The sequence below is a fragment of the Lipotes vexillifer genome, unplaced genomic scaffold (assembly GCF_000442215.2).
Source record: "Lipotes vexillifer unplaced genomic scaffold, Lipotes_vexillifer_v1.1 scaffold301, whole genome shotgun sequence".
Classification (NCBI taxonomy): Eukaryota; Metazoa; Chordata; class Mammalia; order Artiodactyla; family Lipotidae; genus Lipotes; species Lipotes vexillifer.
The window spans coordinates 1,602,469-1,622,147 of NW_006792529.1; the positions used below are offsets into that span (position 1 = coordinate 1,602,469).

The 19,679-nt window shown below is 38.9% G+C and overlaps 1 protein-coding gene across 2 annotated transcripts; it reads right to left on the reverse strand.

Annotated features, from left to right (window-relative positions):
• Positions 1–239: 239 nt before the first annotated feature.
• On the reverse strand, positions 240–13,251 carry LOC103082530 (17-beta-hydroxysteroid dehydrogenase 13). Of its 2 annotated transcripts, XM_007465725.1 has the most exons (7): positions 13,028–13,251; positions 11,175–11,282; positions 10,029–10,160; positions 8,189–8,295; positions 6,005–6,142; positions 2,435–2,551; positions 240–453 (listed from the first exon to the last, which is right to left on the reverse strand). In XM_007465725.1, exons 1-7 carry the CDS (start codon positions 13,235–13,237, stop codon positions 363–365), a joined length of 903 nt encoding a protein of 300 aa, XP_007465787.1. In that variant the 5' UTR covers positions 13,238–13,251; the 3' UTR covers positions 240–362. The 2 variants fall into 2 exon arrangements, with proteins under 2 accessions (XP_007465787.1, XP_007465788.1); XM_007465726.1 differs by lacking the exon at positions 11,175–11,282 and having other exon boundaries at positions 363–453; positions 13,028–13,237.
• Between the last annotated feature and the right edge of the window lie 6,428 nt (positions 13,252–19,679).

A 19,679-nucleotide genomic window follows, 5' to 3' on the forward strand; every position in this document is an offset into this window, starting at 1 on the left:
CTGTGTAAATAAGTTCTTTTTGTATTTATGGTCAGGGAGGTAGCTTTGTCCACCTTTAAACGGAAAGAAAAGAAATGAAATCTCTTAAAGAAAAATGACCCTTTTAAGTATGTTTATGTAAGCATAGAAGTTTTTAAGAGGCATGGAATAAAAAAATGGATCTGACTATTAAAACTACAGAAATAATCTCAAGAAATAGAAAGACAGGTGATTAGTCTTGTTCATTTGACCACTGCTAATGTCAAACCAATGTTTTTAATATTAATGGCATTGAAAAATGTGAAATAGAGCTTTGAAGCATTGACTCTAAACTTAGTTCCACATCATTAAGGTGCATACGTCTCAGCCTGGAGCACATTTATTCATTTCATTTTGGTTTTGTGGCCAACCACTGCTTCAAATTGAATATCCTGTACATGATTTATGGCTGCCAAGGCACGTTCAGGAAGAAATCTGTATGAAAAAAAGATGAAAAAATTTCAATTTAAAATCTTTGACACCAGAGTTCTTTTTTGTTGTCAGTTAAAAATACCCTGAGAGTTATCTGGTTTGCATTTAGTTTTCTTCTGTTCTTTCTTCACATCTACCTCTCTCTTTTTTTGTGTGTATCTTTTAATACTCACAGTTCAAATACTATGCAAATATAAAGCACTGATATATACCACTCTTCTCACCTTCTCATATTAGTAAACTATTATATGAAATCTTATGTGAGTAAAGACCTAAAACTGAAGATCTAGGCTTATTGCTATAACTGTCAATGAATCCTGATGCTAAGAGTTCACAGAGCAACACCACCAGAATCCATTCCATCTGCCTCTCCACCTCTCCTTGAGTTTTTACTGAATATCTATTGATATTATGCCCTCTATAATAAGGTAGACTAAAGTACTTTAAAAACAGCTACTCCCGGGCTTCCCTGGTGGTGTAGTGGTTGAGAGCCCTCCTGCCGATACAGGGTACACGGGTTCGTGCCCCGGTCCGGAAAGATCCCATCATGCCGCGGAGCGGCTGGGCCCGTGAGCCATGGCCGCTGAGCCTGCGCGTCCGGAGCCTGTGCTCCGCAACGGGAGAGGCCACAGCAGGGAGAGGCCCGCGTACCGCAAAAAAAAAAAAAACCAAACCAAACAGACACACACAGAAAAAACAGCTACTCCCTTTGAGGAGCTTATTGTTTAGCTAAGAGGCTAAACAACAGGCTCAGATGGTTTCACTGCTGAATTCTACAAAATGTTTAAGAAGGAAATAATACCCATTCAACACAAGTTATTCCAGAAAAGAGAAGAGGAGGGAATACTTTCCAACTCAGTTTATGATTTATGAGGTAAGTGTTATCCTGACACAAAAATCAGACAAAGACATTACAATGCAGGGTTGATTTAATCTTTAAAATGAGTCAGTGTAATGCACCATATGAACAAACTAAAATAGAAAGACCATAATACCTTAACATATTCAGTAAAAGCATTTGACAAAATCTGTATCTACTCTTGATGAATACGCTCATCAAAGTAGCAATAGAAGGGAACTTCTTCAACTTGATAAAGAGAAAATGAAAAAAATCTATAGCTGATATCATTCTTAATTGTGAAAGACTGACTACTTTCCTCTGAGGATCAGAAGCAACACTTGGTTGCGTGTTTTCACCAATCCTTTCTGACATTGCATAGGAGGTTCTAGCCAGTGTGATAAGCCAAGAAATAAAAAACATATAGACTGGAAAAAAAGAAGTAAAAAGTATCTTTATTTGCAGGAAATATGATCATCTGTGTAAAAATGTCTGTTAGGATCTACAAAAAATCTACTAGAAGTGAGTTTAGCAAGGTTGCTAAATACAGATCAAAGTGCAAAAATCAAATATATGCTAGCAAAAAACAATGGGAGATAGAAAAATTTTAAAAATGCCATTTGCAATAGCATAAAAACCATGAAATACTTTGGGATAAACCTGACAAAAGGTGTGTAAGATTTGTACACTGAAAACTACAAAATACTGTGTAGACATATTGAAAAAGATGAAAAAATAAAAAGATACCTTGTGTTCTTTGTGCTCTTGGATTTGAAGACTCAGTATTGTTAGTATGTCTGCTCTCCCCCAATTGATCTATAGATTCAATCCAGTCTTAATCAAACCCCCAGCAGGCCTCTTTATAGACCCTTTATTTTTAGCTAGTTCACCATATTGCATTCTCTCTTTAAACTGTCTTTCCTTCATTTAGAACAGTCTCTGGCAAAGACTGGGCAGAGGTGATAGATGGAGTAGAGAAAATGAATCATTCTCTTTTTATAGATGGAGTAAGGTAATAGTAGAGGAAACTTAACTCTTCCCCCCAGGCATGGAGAATTTCCATGGCAACTTTCACAACTGAAAAACTCTCCATAATGATAGCTCTATCAGTGTTGTAGTATTTTAGGTGTTTTGTGCTGTACTTACCTCTCTAGTGTTAGGAAGATATTGAGATATGATGGAACAAAAATCATTTTCTTATTGGTAAGTATTCCATCTATCAAGCTTCTTGCAACTTCATTTGTCTCCAATACAGGGAATAGTCTGTGATTAAAAAAGAAAAGTTTGGTCCTTTTTGTTGTTTTTTATAATTAACAAAAGCAGGAAAATTAACTTATCTTTTCACTAATTAGGATTTAAAAGCTTCCAGGGGCTTTCCTGGTGGTGCAGTGGTTAAGAATCCGCCTGCCAATGCAGGGGACACGGGTTCGATCCCTGGTCCAGGAAGATCCCACATGCCATGGGGCAACTAAGCTGGTGCACCACAACTACTGAGTCTGCACTCTAGAGCCCACGAGCCACAACTACTGAGCCTGTGCACCACAACTATTGAGGCCCACAAGCCTAGAGCCTGTGCTCTGCCACAAGAGAAGCCACCACAATGAGAAGGCCGTGTACCACAATGAAGAGTAGCCCCCGCTCGCTGCAACTAGAGAAAGCCCCCACGCAGCAACAAAGACCCAATGGAGCCAAAAATAAAGAATAAATTAAATAAATAAATTTATTAAAAAATAATAAAAAATAAAAGCTTCCAGGATTCACTGCACAAATGCCACCTGCCTTCCCTCCCCCATGCCACACTGATGTTTTGTTATCACAATCTACTACTTTCACATGCAGTAGGTGTGTTTCATGGCTCACTCAGTCAAAACATCAAAATGGTGGTGAGGAATTAGATAATAGAAGAGAAGAGGAGCCAGGCAAGGAAGAGTAGTGTGTAGGACTGATCAAAGGACAGAAAGGAAACATCTGGCATCTTTCTTCAGGGCTTGTTAGATATGAGAAGAGAAATCTATAGCTAAGTACACTTGCTTTCTTCTTATGAGAAGAGAAATCTATAGCTAAGTACACTTGCTTTCTTGTGGAGGTATCCCACAAAGCTGGATTGTTTTGAGAGCATTTAGTACTTGAGATTCACTGCTGACTTGCCTATGCTGAAGTTTAATGAGAGTTCAAGACATGCATAGGGAGTATTACATTATAACTAGAGGTGTGACCTTGCTTATACTGAAGACTGTATACATGGGTTCTTGAGAAGTATTCATAACTACAGGCCAGTATAAAATGCCCATTAATGCAAGATGATGACAGGAAATTAAAATGTAAATGGATTGAAAGTATTGCACCAAAGTTAAGTTGTCTAGGCATAGGCTGAATGGCTTAGTGAATACAAAGGTTGTGCAGAGGAGTTAAGTAAGTAGTGACTGTTATAACTTCCTTCCCTGAGATATCATGTGATTTACTTCAGATTATTATGTGATTGAGGTTTCCATGACTTTGAGCGGCAAGCCAGCAGAGAGTAATACAAATCAATAGTTTTCTAAATTATTGGGTACTACCTCTTCCCTCCCTGATTTCCCCTACCTGGGTCTATCAACCCTGTCTCTGAGCCAAGCCTCACATTAGTATATGGACATGTCAGCCTTTGCCAAGGAAGTTTAGAATCAGGTAGCCTGGGTGAGACCAATTTCAAATTTTTAGCATTGCCTGGGTCAGTCCCCAGAGTCACCCCCAGGAACCCACATACCCGAGGTCATATTAGCCTTACTCTTGTCATCTATTTTGGCTTCCGCTCTGGAAGACCTGGTACTCTGGGCTCACACTAAGCCTGAATGCTTACCAAGAGGATTTGTATTGGGCCCAATTTCCTATTTAAGAAAACTGAGCCCAGAGTCCCAATTATATCATTGTATTTACTTACGTACAGTACCGTGTACTTGTTAAGTACTTGTGTTCTAACACAGTTAAGGACTCAACTGCCAGGGAGTGGCTACAGCTCTGGAGATGATGCAGCTAATTCAGAGTTTCAGAGTCAGTAGCTTCAAATGAGGTTGAGCTTAAAAGGGAATTTGTTAGCTCCTTTGAATGACTATATTTAGGACTAATTCCTTTCCAATAATAAATTGGCTTCAGATTAGCAAGCTCAGTATATTTTGTTAACCTGTAGCAGAATGTTTATTAGAATCGAGGCAAATTGTGAAGCAGGTGTATTAATTTTAGGGTCCTTATCCTCACCTTTCCGCTTTTTTCCTCTTTTCAGGGCCAATTTCTCCTCTCTTATTGTCTCAAATCCTCCTTTACCAGAAACAAAGTACTTGGTCAAGAAATTCACCTTGGACTTCCCTGGTGGTGCAGTGGTTAAGAATCTGCCTGCCAATGCAGGGGACACAGGTTCGAGCCCTGGTCCGTGAAGATCCCACATGCTGTGGAGCAGCTAAGCCCGTGTGCCACAACTACTGAGCCCTTGTGCCACAACTACTGAAGCCCGTGTGCCTAGAACCTCTGCTCCGCAACAAGAGAAGCCACTGCAATAAGAAGCCTGCGCACCACAAGCAAGAGTAGCCCCTGCTCGCCGCAACTAGAGAAAGCCCGCGCGCAGCAACACAAGACCCACTGCAGCCAAAAATAAATAAATAAACTTTTAAAAAAAGAAAAGTTCTCAGTTTAGGGAAAAAAAAAGAGAAATTCACCTTGACTGAGGGGTTAAAGACTCAACTTATTGCCGCTTCTAGGAACATTTGCATTTTTTTTTTTTTGCGGTACACGGGCCTCTCACTGTAGTGGCCTCTCCAGTTGCGGAGCACAGACTCCGGACGCGCAGGCTCAGCGGCCATGGCTCACGGGCCCAACCGCTCCGCGGCATGTGGGATCTTCCCCGACCAGGGCACGAACCCGTGTCCCCTGCATCGGCAGGCGGACTCTCAACCACTGTGCCACCAGGGAAGCCCAAAACATTTGCATTTTAAAGGAGGACAGGGTGGTAGCCATGATCAAATGCATATGGTTATATTTACTATGTCAATGTTTTCCAAACCTGCCTCCAGAGTTACCTGGTTTCCTTGTAAACAGAGCAAAACAAAGCAAATCATTCTTGGAGCTCGTTTCACTCTACTGAATCAGAATCTCTAAGGAAGAGCCTAAGAACATGTATTTTTTATGTAAGCACAGTGATGACGCTTAGGATCAGGCAAGTTTGGAAGATGTTGGAGTACTTTGTGCTAGCTCTGTGGCCAGTGCTGTCAAATATGGAAACGGGGCATATACCTGTGCCTTTCTATACTCTATTGGGGAGGATGAACTGCAAGCGGGAGGGAGGAGGTGAGGTAACATTCATTTTGGGGGTGTGGTTTCCAGGAGAGGACACTCTTGCCATCACCCCCGAAGCACACCTCTCCATCCGACCCACCCCCATTCTCACTCCCTCTTAACACCTGCGTGTGTGTTGAGTCTTTCACCTGGACACAAATAAATACCCAATGCCTGATTCATTGGCAGCTGATCACTCCTACTAGCCTCTAATGCATTTTTCCCCTTTGTTCATCTAATTTCAACGTGAAAACATAAAGGCAATACAATAACATTAATAAGAAAAAATGTTTTTCCTTTTCCGTTTTTTTGTTTTCTATTTTCTCAGTTGACCCACCTAAAAATTTCTCATGCAGATTTCATACCAGTGTTTAATGCCATATTTCCATCTTAACTTGATTTTGACCTTACCTTGTGCTTGGGTTTTTGGTGAACCCGGTATTCACAAAAACTGGGCAGAGACACGAGGTTTTAATACCAGTTTTTCCCAAGGCTTCAAATTCTGATGTCAGAGCTCGGTGGAAGCCAACAGCAGCAAATTTGCTGGAACTGTAAGAGAATTATCCACCCCTGTTAGCTAAGGGAAAGTGAAACATTCCTCAGCTTTCTGTGAGAGGAAAATATTGATTTTGTTTGAGAACAAATAAAAGTCAAACCCCCAAATCTTCCACTTGGTCATCTATTTTCATTTACATTTTCTTATCTGATTTTACTGAATTCTGAATTTACCGATTTTTTTTTATTAGCGGTGTTAACAATAAAACAAATTCTAATACTTTGATTGACTTGCTTACTGCTCATTCTACCTATAAGGTTTTTCCATTCAATCTTTAAACTGTTTTCTAATCAGTTTTTACTGCTGTTTTTATTTTGAAAAGTATGAATCAGGAAAATCATGTTTAGAAAAACTATGTAACTAATATCTGTATTAACAAACTTCTGTGGGACTCTACACATTTCTCCTCTCTCTCTTGATAGTTTCTCTTTTGAAATGCGGAGTTCACTCCGGCTTCTTAATTTCATTGTGAAGATCTGGAGTAAAAAGACTTCAGGTGGTGTGGGTGTGTTAGTATGTGCAAACTTCAACATATTACTTTTTCTTCTTCCTTTGATTTTCTTATCTTTAAAATGCTGGTAATAGGGACTTCCCTGGTGGTCCAGTGGTTAAGACTCTGTGCTTCCAATGCAGGGGGTGCAGGTTCGATCCTGAGTTGGGGAACTAAGATCCCACATGCTGCAGAGTGCAGCCAAAAAAGAAAAAAATAAAATAAAATTCATTTATAAAAAGATGCTGGTAATAAAATATAGATCCATCTTGAGGATTAAATCAAATAGCATATGCATAATAACTTTATTACCTATAAGGAGCTATGTAATGTTAATTGTATTTTTGACTCAGATGACAAGAACCATAAAGTTAAAGGCTGGCTGCTCTGTTAAAGGAAAAGAAAAAAGGAAAACAATTGTTACATTGGGTTTCCACATTTCTAAACATTAAAACAATATTAAATGTTTAATCTGTGAAATTCTGATTTGTGTTTTAAGATGGTAGAGGCAGCTTGAAACAACCATATGTATGTGCAAGGACACCTTAACCTACAGTGAAAATTAACTACATCTGTGACTACATTTGGTGTCAGAAATAATTTGGTCCGTGACCAAATTCAACCTTGAACATGGATGTGTAGGTAAGTAATAAACCAACTAACTACCCACCCCCATCCCCATCCACTGATACACATGTATTGGCTGTTACAAAAAGAATTGGCCAAAATGTTAATAAATTAAAATTTTCTATGAGGTTGATATAAGACCAGAATAAGGAAATGAGATGCCATTGAAGGAGTGTATGAAGAAAAGATATTTTGCAAATAGTGTGTCTTTAGGGAGTTCCCACCTTCATCTATTTATGTCCTTGGTAGAGCATGGAATATGCTATCTGCATCTTTTAATAGGGTAAAGGCTTTCTCTCAATCCCTCTCTCTCTCTGTCACACACACACACAATCTTTCATGGCACAAGCACACTGAAAAATGTTTTGATCCAGGAGCCACTCTGTTTAGCTTATCTTGGGAATGCAGGCCATGGCATAGATTTGTGTTCATTTGGACTTCCTTATATTTTGCTTCTTAGTCTGTGAGTTCCTTCTTTTTTTTTTGTTCCTTATTTCCTTTATGAGCATCTACTCATTCCAGGATACAATGGAAACATGCTTGGCATTACTGTTTTCTTTCATTGCTCTCTGGAGGAGTTTTCAGAAATCTAAAAATATTTTAAATGATTTTTCATTTAAAACCAGTTTCCTTGTTTTAGGAGAAGTCATTTTTAAGAGTTTATTCTAAACTACTGTATACATTCTGTAAATCCAAATTATCTGCTATGAGACTGTTTTTAGCTTTTTTTTTTTGCAAGGCATTTGACTTTTTGTTCTAAGAAGATTCAAAAATGAAGAAAACACAATTCTAGCTCTCCAGAAATAAATAAATAAAATAAAGAAAAATAAAACAAATTACCTGTTATGAGGACTGGAATCTGAGGTCTAATAAAACCTTAAAAGTGTAAAAATATATAGCACTGCTAGAAAGTAATACTTACCAATATGGAATAATATAAGGAATCACTCCGTGGCCGCATATTGAAGCCACTGTGACAATGTGGCCATGGTTTCTCTGCATCATCGCTGGAAGAAGTGCCTTTGTGATCTTCGGGATCATTGCAGAACCAAAAGAAACAATGACACAGGTGTTAAGTTTCCAAATTAGGTAGTTTTATTTTATTTTATTTTTTTTTGCGGTACGCGGGTCTCTCACTGTTGTGGCCTCTCCCGTTGCGGAGTACAGGATCCAGACGCGCAGGCTCAGCGGCCATGGCTCACGCGCCCAGCCGCTCCGCGGAATGTGAGATCTTCCCGGACTGGGGCACGAACCCGTGTCCCCTGCATCGGCAGGCGGACTCTCAACCACTGCGCCACCAGGGAAGCCCAGAAGTTTTACTTTTAAGACAAAATGTCATTTAAGACAACTTTTTCGATGAAATGAAATACGTGCCAAGATTCCATGATTACTTCTCCACCGATGACAGAAATGAAAAAAAGATTAAAACAATTGGTTTGAGCTGGCATTGAGTGTTGTGCACTGCATACCACATGCCAAAAACTCATCTTAAAATCCCTCTTCTTCCCTTCAGAGGGAATCAAAAATCTCTTTTATGGATCCATCATCTAAACAATATTATTAAGGGAAAAATTCAGAGTTTTCAGAGCTGAGAAAACGCCGTATGGTAATCTGGTATTGTGTGATTTTTTTGTTTGTTTGTTTGGGGCTTTATCTTGCTAATGAGAAGAGTTAAAATCTTGTGTACCTATATCAAGTTGAGCAGAAAAAGCTGAGTCCTGTACTGACCCACGGTCATTATGTACCATGATTAGATTTAGTATCTCCCTATTTGTAATACTGTGCATTATATGTTGATGTTACAGGAAACAAAAAGTCTTTCTTTACCTCCAAAAAGCTTTACTGTTTGGTGAGAAATATCGATACTATTTTATGAGAATTTCATAAACGCACCCTATGGACCCTGTGCAAATTCATAGAGCCAGAATTGCCAAACCAAGCCACCCCCAAATTCCTGACCCACAGAAACCATGAGAGGAATATGAACATTTATTCTGGCTTTAATCCACTAAGTTTTGATATAATTGTTATGCAGCTGTAGACAACGAATACGTGGGGTCTCTAAGTAGTTTGGTGGGCATAATAATTAATTCTCATTAGCATGTGTGAGGGCTTGGGAAAATGGGGGAACACATCTCTTTTTTTCTTCTCTCTTCCAGAATCCAGATCTGTCCTATGTTCTACACTAATATTGAGGCACTGGAAGATTAATTCATATAAATGCTCTCTACAAAGACATATTTCAGTCTCTCACAAAGCCAAACAATTATAAGAGGTCTGTAGAGCCTTAACTCTAAGCTCCAGCCTGACCTAGAGCTTTGCTCAGAGTTCCAGCCAGAAGAACCCCCAACCCCTATAATAACCCAAGTATTGAGTTCTTTGTCCTTTCTGTTCTAAAATTCCATGACATGAGGTCACAAGTGAATGCATACTGTATGTATTTTCTCTAAAGCACTGAAAAGGTGTACACTGACAATCCTTAGGAAAGCTCCATGAATATTTTTTGAACGCCCAGTACATGCCAGGATTTGTGTTAGGTACTGGTGGATAAGGCAGACTAACTAGCCTACATTCTGGTGAGACGTGTCCCCTTGAAATCTGTGCCCTTCTGTCAGAGACACGAATATTGGATGATTGTTGTTTTAAGGCAAAGATATGGAGTTTCCCATCCAGAAGGATGTGAACTCAATTATGAACTTCATGTACCTTAAGAGGAATTGTCAGACATACATAAACTAGGAATATTTCTGACTCACGCTCACCCAAAAATGTCCTAGGATGTTGACCTCAAAAGTTTTGGTAATCTCTTCATCCTTTGTACTAAGAAGGTCAGCTGGATATACTGCCCCAGCATTATTCACCACGATAGTTACATCACCCACCTCTTTCTTTACCTGTTGAAATAGAAAGAACACATTCATTGGGTGTAGTATCGAAACTTAAAGTTTTGGGGCTGATATCATCCAGGGATTAGATTCTTTATTCTGTTTGATGAGATCTCTCAGAGTTCAGGCAGGAAAGAGCTTTAGTCCAAAGAGTGGTTGCCAAGGAAACACTGTCATAAAGCTGGGGTAAACTGTTTTTTTTAACAGCTAAATTTCAGTACCCAGTACATCATAGATATTTTTTTTTGAAACTTACCAATAAAATGAAATTAATATTTGTGTTGATTGATATATCTGTTCTAACCAAATATTTTAAAAGTGCTAATTGAGTAATCCTGTTTTCACTACCTCCTAGCTACATGACCTTGTTCTGACATATCAGTTCTTACCAAATATTTTTAAAGTACTAATTGAGTAATCCTGGCTCTGCCACCTACTAGTTACATGACCTTGGTCTGGCTTAAACCCTAGGAATCTGTTTGCTCACCTGTCAAGTGAGGTTAAGAGGGTTATTGTAGGGATTAAATCAAAGGGTACAACCATTTTCAGAGTGCTAGGTCCATTGTATTTGATATTTACCCTTAAAAATTGTTATAATAATTATTAATATTATATTTTCTATAGAAGATTAGATTGGCACCAACATAAATAAAATCTCAAAGAGGAAATATTTAAAGGAAAAAATAAAGGAATTACTGCAAAAGTAATAGGACTAAAATGAAAGTAGAAAGTTATCCTTTTCCCTGGTGATAAATCTTTTCTCTGTCACTCTATGCAGCTGCTCAGACTTCTGACCAGAATGAAATTGATTAATTAATTAATTAATTAATTAATAGGCAGAGTTGAGTGGATTATATGGAAGGAAAAGGTCTATGTCCTTCCTTGTTCACACAACTACCTCAGTTAGCAGAGGCTAAAAAATAACCAAATCTAATTTAAATTAGGCAGTCACAAAGAACCTTTTCATATTCCATGTAAGGGGACACAAAATTATGGGAAGAAATTTGTATTCTGAAGCCTCACCTGGTTTACAGAGACATAAATCTCTTCTCTGTTACTGCAGTCTACCACAAACACATGTGTAATGGCCCCTAGTTTTCTGCATTCAGCTGCAGTTTCCTCAACGCCATGCTGTAATTGGAAAAAACAAATTCCAAGAGATGTAGGTCAGTGAGGGGACAAGAGTGAGGGAGAAAGCATTGGAGAAGAAATTTTTTTTAAGATTAAAATTCACGTCCAAAATGTCCCACTTGTTTGTAAGCAAATTTCCTGAGAGGCACCGCTTGCCTAACTCGCAGAGATTATATCTGGCTTTTCTGCCAGGGAAGGTTCATGTTAGTCTCACGTGTTTTCACTTGTTTTGCTACATTCTCATAGCTTAAAGAACATGCTTGAAAGATGTTGCTCTTTGTGGTGTCATGAAAGGAGATGTTTGAGTATGGAGAAGAATACTCAACAATATACTTAACATATGTTTGTTGAGCACCAACTATGTAATAGGCAGTAAAGCACCTAGCAGATTGTAAAAATTTTAGGATTGCGTGCATGTGAGAGAAGGCACGAAGAAATTCTGTCACATATTCTTCTTTGTTTTTTATTTGGTTTTTGCCTTGCCAGACCTTTAAAAAATACATTCCTAGCTCAACAGTCTGCTCTGGGGCCAGGTTTGGTTCATTGGCTGTAGCTTGCTAACCCCTGTTCTTGCCTATCCTGTGAGGTATTAGGTTGGCCAAAAAGTTCGTTCGAGTTTTTCTGTAAGATGTTCTGTTCGGTTTTTCTGTAAGATGTTCTTTCTGTTACAGAACATTGTACAGAAAAACCCGAACGAACTTTTTGGCCAACCCAATATTATCCCCATTTCAGATAAGGAAACTGAGGCTGAGAGAAACTGTCTGCTCAATTTAAACAGTTTGGAAATACCCTGGCTCCTGAGTCTATGTTATCAAACTTGCATATCATGGCATAAAAATCACTGCTAAAGTCTCAGTTATGTTCCCTTCATCAAACCATCCTGGTGGGGACTTCCCTGGTGGTCCAGTGGTAAAGAATCTGCCTTCCAATGCAGGGGACGCGGGTTTGATCCCTGGTCAGGGAACTAGGATCCCACATGCCGAGGGGCAACTGAGCTCTTGCGCTACAACTAGTGAGCTCGTGCTCCTTTACTAGAGAACCTGCGTGCAAACTACAGAGTCCACGTGCCCTGGAACCCACGCACCACAACTATAGAGCCCATGAGTGCTGGAGCCTGCGCACCACAACTAGAGAGAGAAAACCTGCATGCCACAACTAGAGAGAAGCCCTCACGCAGGAATGAAAGGTCCCACATGCTTCAATGAAGATCCCACGCCACAACTAAGACCCGGCACAGCCAAAATTAAATAAATAAATAAAAAATAAGTCATAAAAAAAAAAAAAACTATTGGGTGCCATGACCATAGTCCTCTTCCAACTCACTCTCTGCAACTAGATGTGATGGGTAATATGGCACTTGTACTTTAAACAACAACAACAACTACAAAAAACCCATCCTGATGCATATGTAGAGTAAGGCTCCAGGGAATTTAGTTACCAAACTTCGAGAAAGAAAAATACAAATATATGCAAATGTTAAGTCAAATAAGTTCGGGCCTCTCACTGTTGTGATTTCTCCCGTTGCCGAGCGCAGGCTCTGGACGCGCAGGCTCAGCGGCCATGGCTCACAGGCCCAGCCACTCCGTGGAATGTGGGATCTTCGCAGACTGGGGCACGAACCCGTGTTCCCTGCATCGGCAGGCGGACTCTCAACCACTGCGCCACCAGGGGAGCCCCAAGTCAAATAAGTTTTTAAACACCTGTCTCACTTGTAACTTTAAAAGGTGGGTAAATGAATCCAGTACCTTATTAATATCCCACAGAACCAGTCTGCTCTTCCGTTTTGCAAATTCATAGGCAGTATGCCTTCCTATTCCATGCCCAGCTCCTGTAATGAGAACAATCTCTCCAGCCACAGATTTTCTCCTCTGGGGAATGAAAACCTTCACCAAGGATTCTAAGTAGGAGTAGATGATGATGATCAGAAGCAGGAGGAGATCCAAGATAATATTCATGGCTCTGCTCTGTACTCTTCTCTGCTGGTTCAGTCCCTGTCTAGTCCCAGCAAAGAGCCACCCTCTTCAGAGAGCTCCAGGGAAGAGCTGTGTTCCAGGTGTTGATGGGACTGGCAGAGGTAAGCTAGATTTGCAGGCAGGCTTTGTCCATGTGTTCTAATGCATTAGATGCACTTTGAGCTTTTGAAGTGGTATCAATTGCTAGTAAAAACTTGGCACAGGGACAAGCGAACTCAAGAGAAAGTCCTCTCTGGATTTTAGTTTTGGTTGTTGTTGTTTAATACTATATTTTATTAGTTTTCAAGCACTGATTTGACATCTATATACCTTGATTTAAAAGTTTATATTTTATTTTTATTCAGCTCATACTCAAGTTTAAAATGAATGCAAGCATAGTATAGGGCATAAGTTATTTAAAAGTAAACCATTTATCATTGAAGTGAAATCAGGTCATGGGATTTATGATAGCTAACAGTTCAATGAAATGGTGCCCTCTTATTGTATCTATCATTCCATTTCTCTACATTTGTACCTCCATCGTCCATGCCTATTCCCATGTGCTAACTGCTATTACATTCCACAGTAAAGGCATAGTTTTAAACTTCCTCTACTTTCAGGAGGCACACTTTTCTTGCAGTTCAGTTTATGAACAAAAATGATCAATATTGGGGCTTCCCTGGTGGTGCAGTGGTTAAGAATCTGTCTGCCAATGCAGGGGACACGGGTTCGAGCCCTGGTCTGGGAAGATCCCACATGCTGTGGAGCAACTAAGCCCGTGTGCCACAACTACTGAAGCCCGTGCACCTAGAGCCAGTGCTCTGCAACAATAGAAACCACCTCAATGAGAGGCCCACGCACCGCAACAAAGAGTAGCCCCTGCTCTCCGCAACAAGAGAAAAACCCACACGCAGCAACAAAGACCCAACACAGCCAAAAATAAGTAAAATAAAATAAATTTATTTTAAAAAGATCAATATTTATTACTGTAGTGAAATCAATACTCTGATTTATTTGCCCAAAGTTAGTTAGGACCAATTCTTTTTGTCTGCTAATAAAAAAACTCACTTTTTTAAATTCAGGAGAAACATTAGTACCTTTCTTTTATCACTCTTAAGCAGTTCTCTGGCATAATATGGACTTACTTCCTGAGAAGCAGTTCTGTTCTATGTTTCACCATGGCAACTGAAAAAAAGATGCACAACCTAAAAAATGAGAATTATGTTTTATTTGGTGGCCTGAGGACTATAGCCTGATGTTATACCCTCTCAGACAGTGTACTGCTCCAAAGAGGTAAAGGAGTAGCTGATAGGGATAGAGTAGGGTAATCAAATAGTTAGTTTAGGGAATTCCCTGGCAGTCCAGTGGTTAGGACTCTGTGCTTTCACTGCCGAGGGTGCAGGTTCAATCCCTGGTTGGGGAACTAAGATCCTGCATGCTGCATGGTGCAGCCAAAAAAAAAAAAAAAAAAAATTAGAAGTCCCACTAGGGGACTATAGATAGAGAGGGAACTTTAGGGGGCTTTGGGAAACCACAGTAAGTTAACGATCACTCAAGAAAGCAATGGGAAAATCTTGAAACTTTGTGGGCTTGCTTGACTTGTGAAACAGAGCAAATCGCTTAGCAGCAAAGCCAGACAGGCTTGCTTAGCAACAAAACCATGCAATGGAGGCATGAGTCATGCCTGAAGACGATAAAACAATAGTGGAAAAATAAGGCCTATATCCCGCCCAGTGAATGTCAACAAGTTAATGACCCCCTAGGACATGCTCTCTTCACACATAAAAAGCAGTAATTTGGGAAAGGTGACACTTCAAAGTTAAAGACCGTCATTATACTGAGACCTGAAATAATTTTTCCATAGCACTATGACAGTCCCGGATGGGCCACATAGTGCCAAAACCTCCCCCACCCAACAGGTAGGAGGAGTTGATGGAAGACTCGAAGAAGGAGGAAGAAGATGGTCTCTCCCCACCACCCCGCTTTTCCTTTGATTATAAAAATGTAACCCACTAATGCTTGCTTGCCTGCCTGCTTGTTTGTAAGCCTCACAAGTGTCCTATTCTAATAAATCACTTCTTAACTATCACTTTGCCTTTTGCTGAATTCTTTCTATGCTGAGACAAAAAGAGCCAGAGCTCCTCCGAGCCCCCCACCGCCGAGATGCATTTCTCTGTTTTCAGAGCCAGGATATATAGTAGTTTTTGCTGGGAAAAAAATGTAGTTGAACATCAAAGTTTATTGCTAATCACACAAAACAGACATCTCAAGTTAATAATTTTAGTGCTTTTCTATGTATGGGAAGATGCAAGAATCTGGGCTCCTTGACATTATTCCTTTGATATGCATCTTAACTATTTTGGGCCAGTATCCTGTCTTTCTCTATCCTGAATTCCCCTCAGGGTGCATGGTTGGGCAGCTGCAGTGGCTGATGGCTTGATGGAGAGCAACATTTATTGTTTACAAAATGGCAGGCAACAATTCTTTGTCCACAACCATGAAGTTTTACCTCTAGAAATAATCCTAGAGATACTGCATCAGCTAATGGTCGCTTGGTATCTCTCTGTGAAATGTTTTCGGTTTTGTTTTGTTTTTTAATGAAGGAAAAGAAGAAAGTAGAGATATTATCTTAAGGAATCTTAAAGCATGGACTGACCAAGCTTAGTTTGATTGATTTACTCACAAAAGCTCAGTATCAGTCTCAATTTGCTAATCATTTTACATGAGATGCCCATTTCCCTGAAAACCTCTTGTGTTTGGGGGAGATTATAGGTTATATCAGTTCCCTTTGTGACAATTTGGAAAAGAGCATTAGACCAAGAGCCAGAAGTATTCACTTACAAGGGGGTGTGACTTCCAATACTTCAAAAGTGGAAACAACTTAAGTGTTCATCAATGGATAAATGGATAAACAAAATGTGATATATGCATAATGAGGGAACAAAATTTTCCACCCCGACATGTGTCTCCTTGGCATGAAGATTAATTTAGGCTGATTATTTTGAAGAAACAGAAGACTTGGGAAGTCTTTCTTTTTACTTCTCCATAAGCTGCCTAAAGAATTTAGATAAAGGGCCTATTCCCAGAAGACATGATAAATATATACAATGGAATATTACTCAGCCATAAAAACTAATGAAATGTTGCCATTTGCTGCAACATGGGGTACCTGGAGGATATCATACTAAGTGGATTAAGTCAAACTGAGAAAGACAAATATTATGTGATATCACGTATATGTGGAATCTAAAAAAATAATACAGATGAATTTAGTTGCAAAACAGAAACAGACTCACAGATATAGAAAATAAACTTATGGTTACCAAAGGGGAAAGGACAGGGAGAGATAAATTAGGAGTATGAGTTTAATAGTACACACTACTATATATAAAATAGATAAACATAAGGATTTACTGTATAGCACAGGGAACTACATTCAATATCTTATAATAAGCTATAACAGAAAGTAATCTGAAAAATTATGTATAACTGGATCTCTTTGTTGTATACTTGAAGCTAACACAATATCTTAAATCAGCTATACTTTAGTTTAAAAACAGCTATGGAGATGAATGGTGGTGATTGTTCCACAACAACATGAATATACTTAATGCCATTAAACTCTACTTTTAAAAGTGGTTAAGGGACTTCCCTGGCCGTCCAATGGTTAAGACTCCATGCTTCCAATGCACGGGGCAGGTTGGACCCTGGTCTGGGAACTAAGATCCCAAATGCTGCGTGGCCAAAAGATTTAAAAAAATAAAATAAAATAAAATAAAATAAAATACAAATAAAAATGGTTAAAGTAGTAAACATTACATTATGTATATTTTACCACACACACACAAAAAATGGCATGACTTCAAGCAATTCTTTTTATTTTTTCTATGTCTCACTTTTCTTATTTGGAAAATAATGATAAAAATAAATGCTTCTGGGTAAAATGCTTTTACCCAACACAGACCTTTACCAACACATCACAAGTTCAAGCTTCCTCACATACCCACACACAAGGGGGATATGAGACCCAAATGAGAGAGCATGTATATGAAGTAGATTTTCAAGTAGTAAACGGTTATATAAACCAAATAATAATAATAGTAATAGCTTAAATTTATTAAGTGCTTACTATATGCCATAGACTGATATAAGGGCTTTATGTAACAACTTATTTAATCCTCACAGGAAATATTTGCGGTAGGTCCTATTAGAATGAGCACTGTATAGATGAAGAAACTGATGGAAAGAAAAGTGAAGTAACTTGCTAAGGTCACACAGCCAGTAAGACATTGAGTTAGGATTCAGGAAGTCAGATTGCAGAGCCCCAACTTTTAACTTAGACCAACTAAGTTAAAACCAACCAGCCAAATAGTTCTCAACAAAGGATACTTTTGCCTCAAAGGAGACAATTTGCCATGACTGGAGACATTGTTGGTTGTCACACCTCAGGCATGCTAGTGGCAGCTAGTGGGTAAAGGCCAGGGATGCTGCTAAACATCTTCCAATCCACAGACAGCCCTGTGCATTGAAGGAAAGAATTATCCAGCCCCAAGTGTCAGTTGTACCAAGGTTGAGGCATCCTGACCTAGGCTATACTATATCGCATTGCAGAGAGTATAACTGGCTCTTTAAGTTTTAACCCTGAGTGTATTTATAAAAAAAGAGTACTTGACTATATCAGTCTGCATGCAGGTTTGCAGTGATGTTTATATGGATCCATTTAAATATTTAAATGTTAACATAGGTGATTTAGATCAGACTTCATGCTGGCTGCAACATCAGGAATCTGTTTTCAGGTTGAATGCCTCTAAGTTCAATATTTCACTTGCTCAGAGTGGGCCAGACCAGAGGACTCACACCATGCAAATTCATATACTACTGATCTACTTCTAAAAGGCAATTAAAAATTTTATAGCAGGATCTAGATTCTTTTACCTTCTGGGATATCTGTATTATCCAAGAATTAAGAAACTTTGAGAAAGTGAAAATCACTTTGTTAATGTTACTTAGTTCACATTATGCTCAAATAGTTTGGATGCTGAGAAATTTCATTCAGACTGAGATCACCTGGAAAACTACCTTTTATTATTTTTTTTGTTATCTTGGGGTGAGAATGTTCATATTCCTCAAATATAGGTTTAACTTTCTCAACAAATGCTAGAAACATAGAATCTACCCCTGTGCTTTTTTTTTTTTTTAAGTGTTAAAGAGTTTTGTTTGCATGTCTTCATGACATCATTGGCTTCATTTCAACAAATTTTCGTAACAAGTAAAAACGTTTCGTTTACTCTGATCACATGTTACATCAGTTTTTTCCTACTGATATGAATGAAGGCACATCAAGTTTATCATTAATTTCTCTCTGCATTACATTTTAGGATGAGTTGCTTTTGGATAAATTTTCTTGACTAAACTAATACCATCTATAACATTTAGATTCTTATTAAACTGAAATATTTTTTGAATTTTGTCTGCCTTTTTTCTCTTTTAAATCAATATCCCTCTTGAGAGCCACCCATCTGACTGCCAATTTTAGAAATGTAATGATTTTTACACAAGTAATAATAACCAGAAAGGGAAAAAGATGGAATAGCATAACTAGCAGATTTATAATTTGGAACACAGATAATAATGATGGTAATATTAATCATAGCCATTTACATAGCAAAAGAAAGGGAAGGAAAAGGAGAATGTGGAGAGAATATTGGCAGAGGTATCATCCGAGTTGGACTTTACCTTCTGAGCAGAGCCATTCTGTGAATGTCACTTGCACACTGTAGAGCTCAGAAGAGTTGATATGATATTGTAATTGATGATGGGTAGGTGGTATATCATGGTGTAAAGCAAGGTCAACACTAAGCCATTATTCCTTTGGAGGCCATAAAATGAGGAAGTTATGGAATCTGTGCACATTGTTTTAATCCACAGTTTGTTTAGTCTAACTATAGTAATCTGCCAAGTAGAAGTTTAAGAATGTAATCTTTTCAAATAAATACTTTTTTTTCCCCTTTCTGGAGGGGTTCATTAGTTCACCATCAAGCCTTCTGTGTACTGCCAAATTGATAAGGTGAGAAAGGGTTAGCTGGATGATGAAGGGGATATGAATGTTCCAGATATAGGAAACCATGTGTATGGGTACCAGGAGGTGAGAGATCATGGCACATTCAAGGAATAGGAAGTTCTGTCTTGGAGCACAGAGTGTCAGGTAGAGAGAAGACAGAGACACAGCAAAGGCTTAATCTCTCAGAGTCTTAACAACAGTGAGGTCTAGTAAAAGGTTTTGAGCGGGAGACTGCTATCATCAGATTTAGAAACGTTGCAAGCTGGAGACTGCATTGTTAGAAGGATAAGAAGAGATGAAGGGAGACCAGTTAGGAGGCTTTTCAGTAATCCAGGTCAGAAATGGTGGTCTGAATGAGGGTGGTGGCAAAGGAGATATTTAGGA

Excerpts from the sequence above, each read along its gene's own strand:
- LOC103082530 (XM_007465725.1), bottom strand. The coding sequence starts at position 13,237 with ATGAATATTATCTTGGATCTCCTCCTGCTTCTGATCATCATCATCTAC. Across the intron at positions 11,283-13,027 it reads TTCTGTGGGATATTAATAAG|CATGGCGTTGAGGAAACTGC; the intron begins GTACTGGATTCA and ends TTCCAATTACAG. Across the intron at positions 10,161-11,174 it reads TTTATGTCTCTGTAAACCAG|GTAAAGAAAGAGGTGGGTGA; the intron begins GTGAGGCTTCAG and ends CTATTTCAACAG.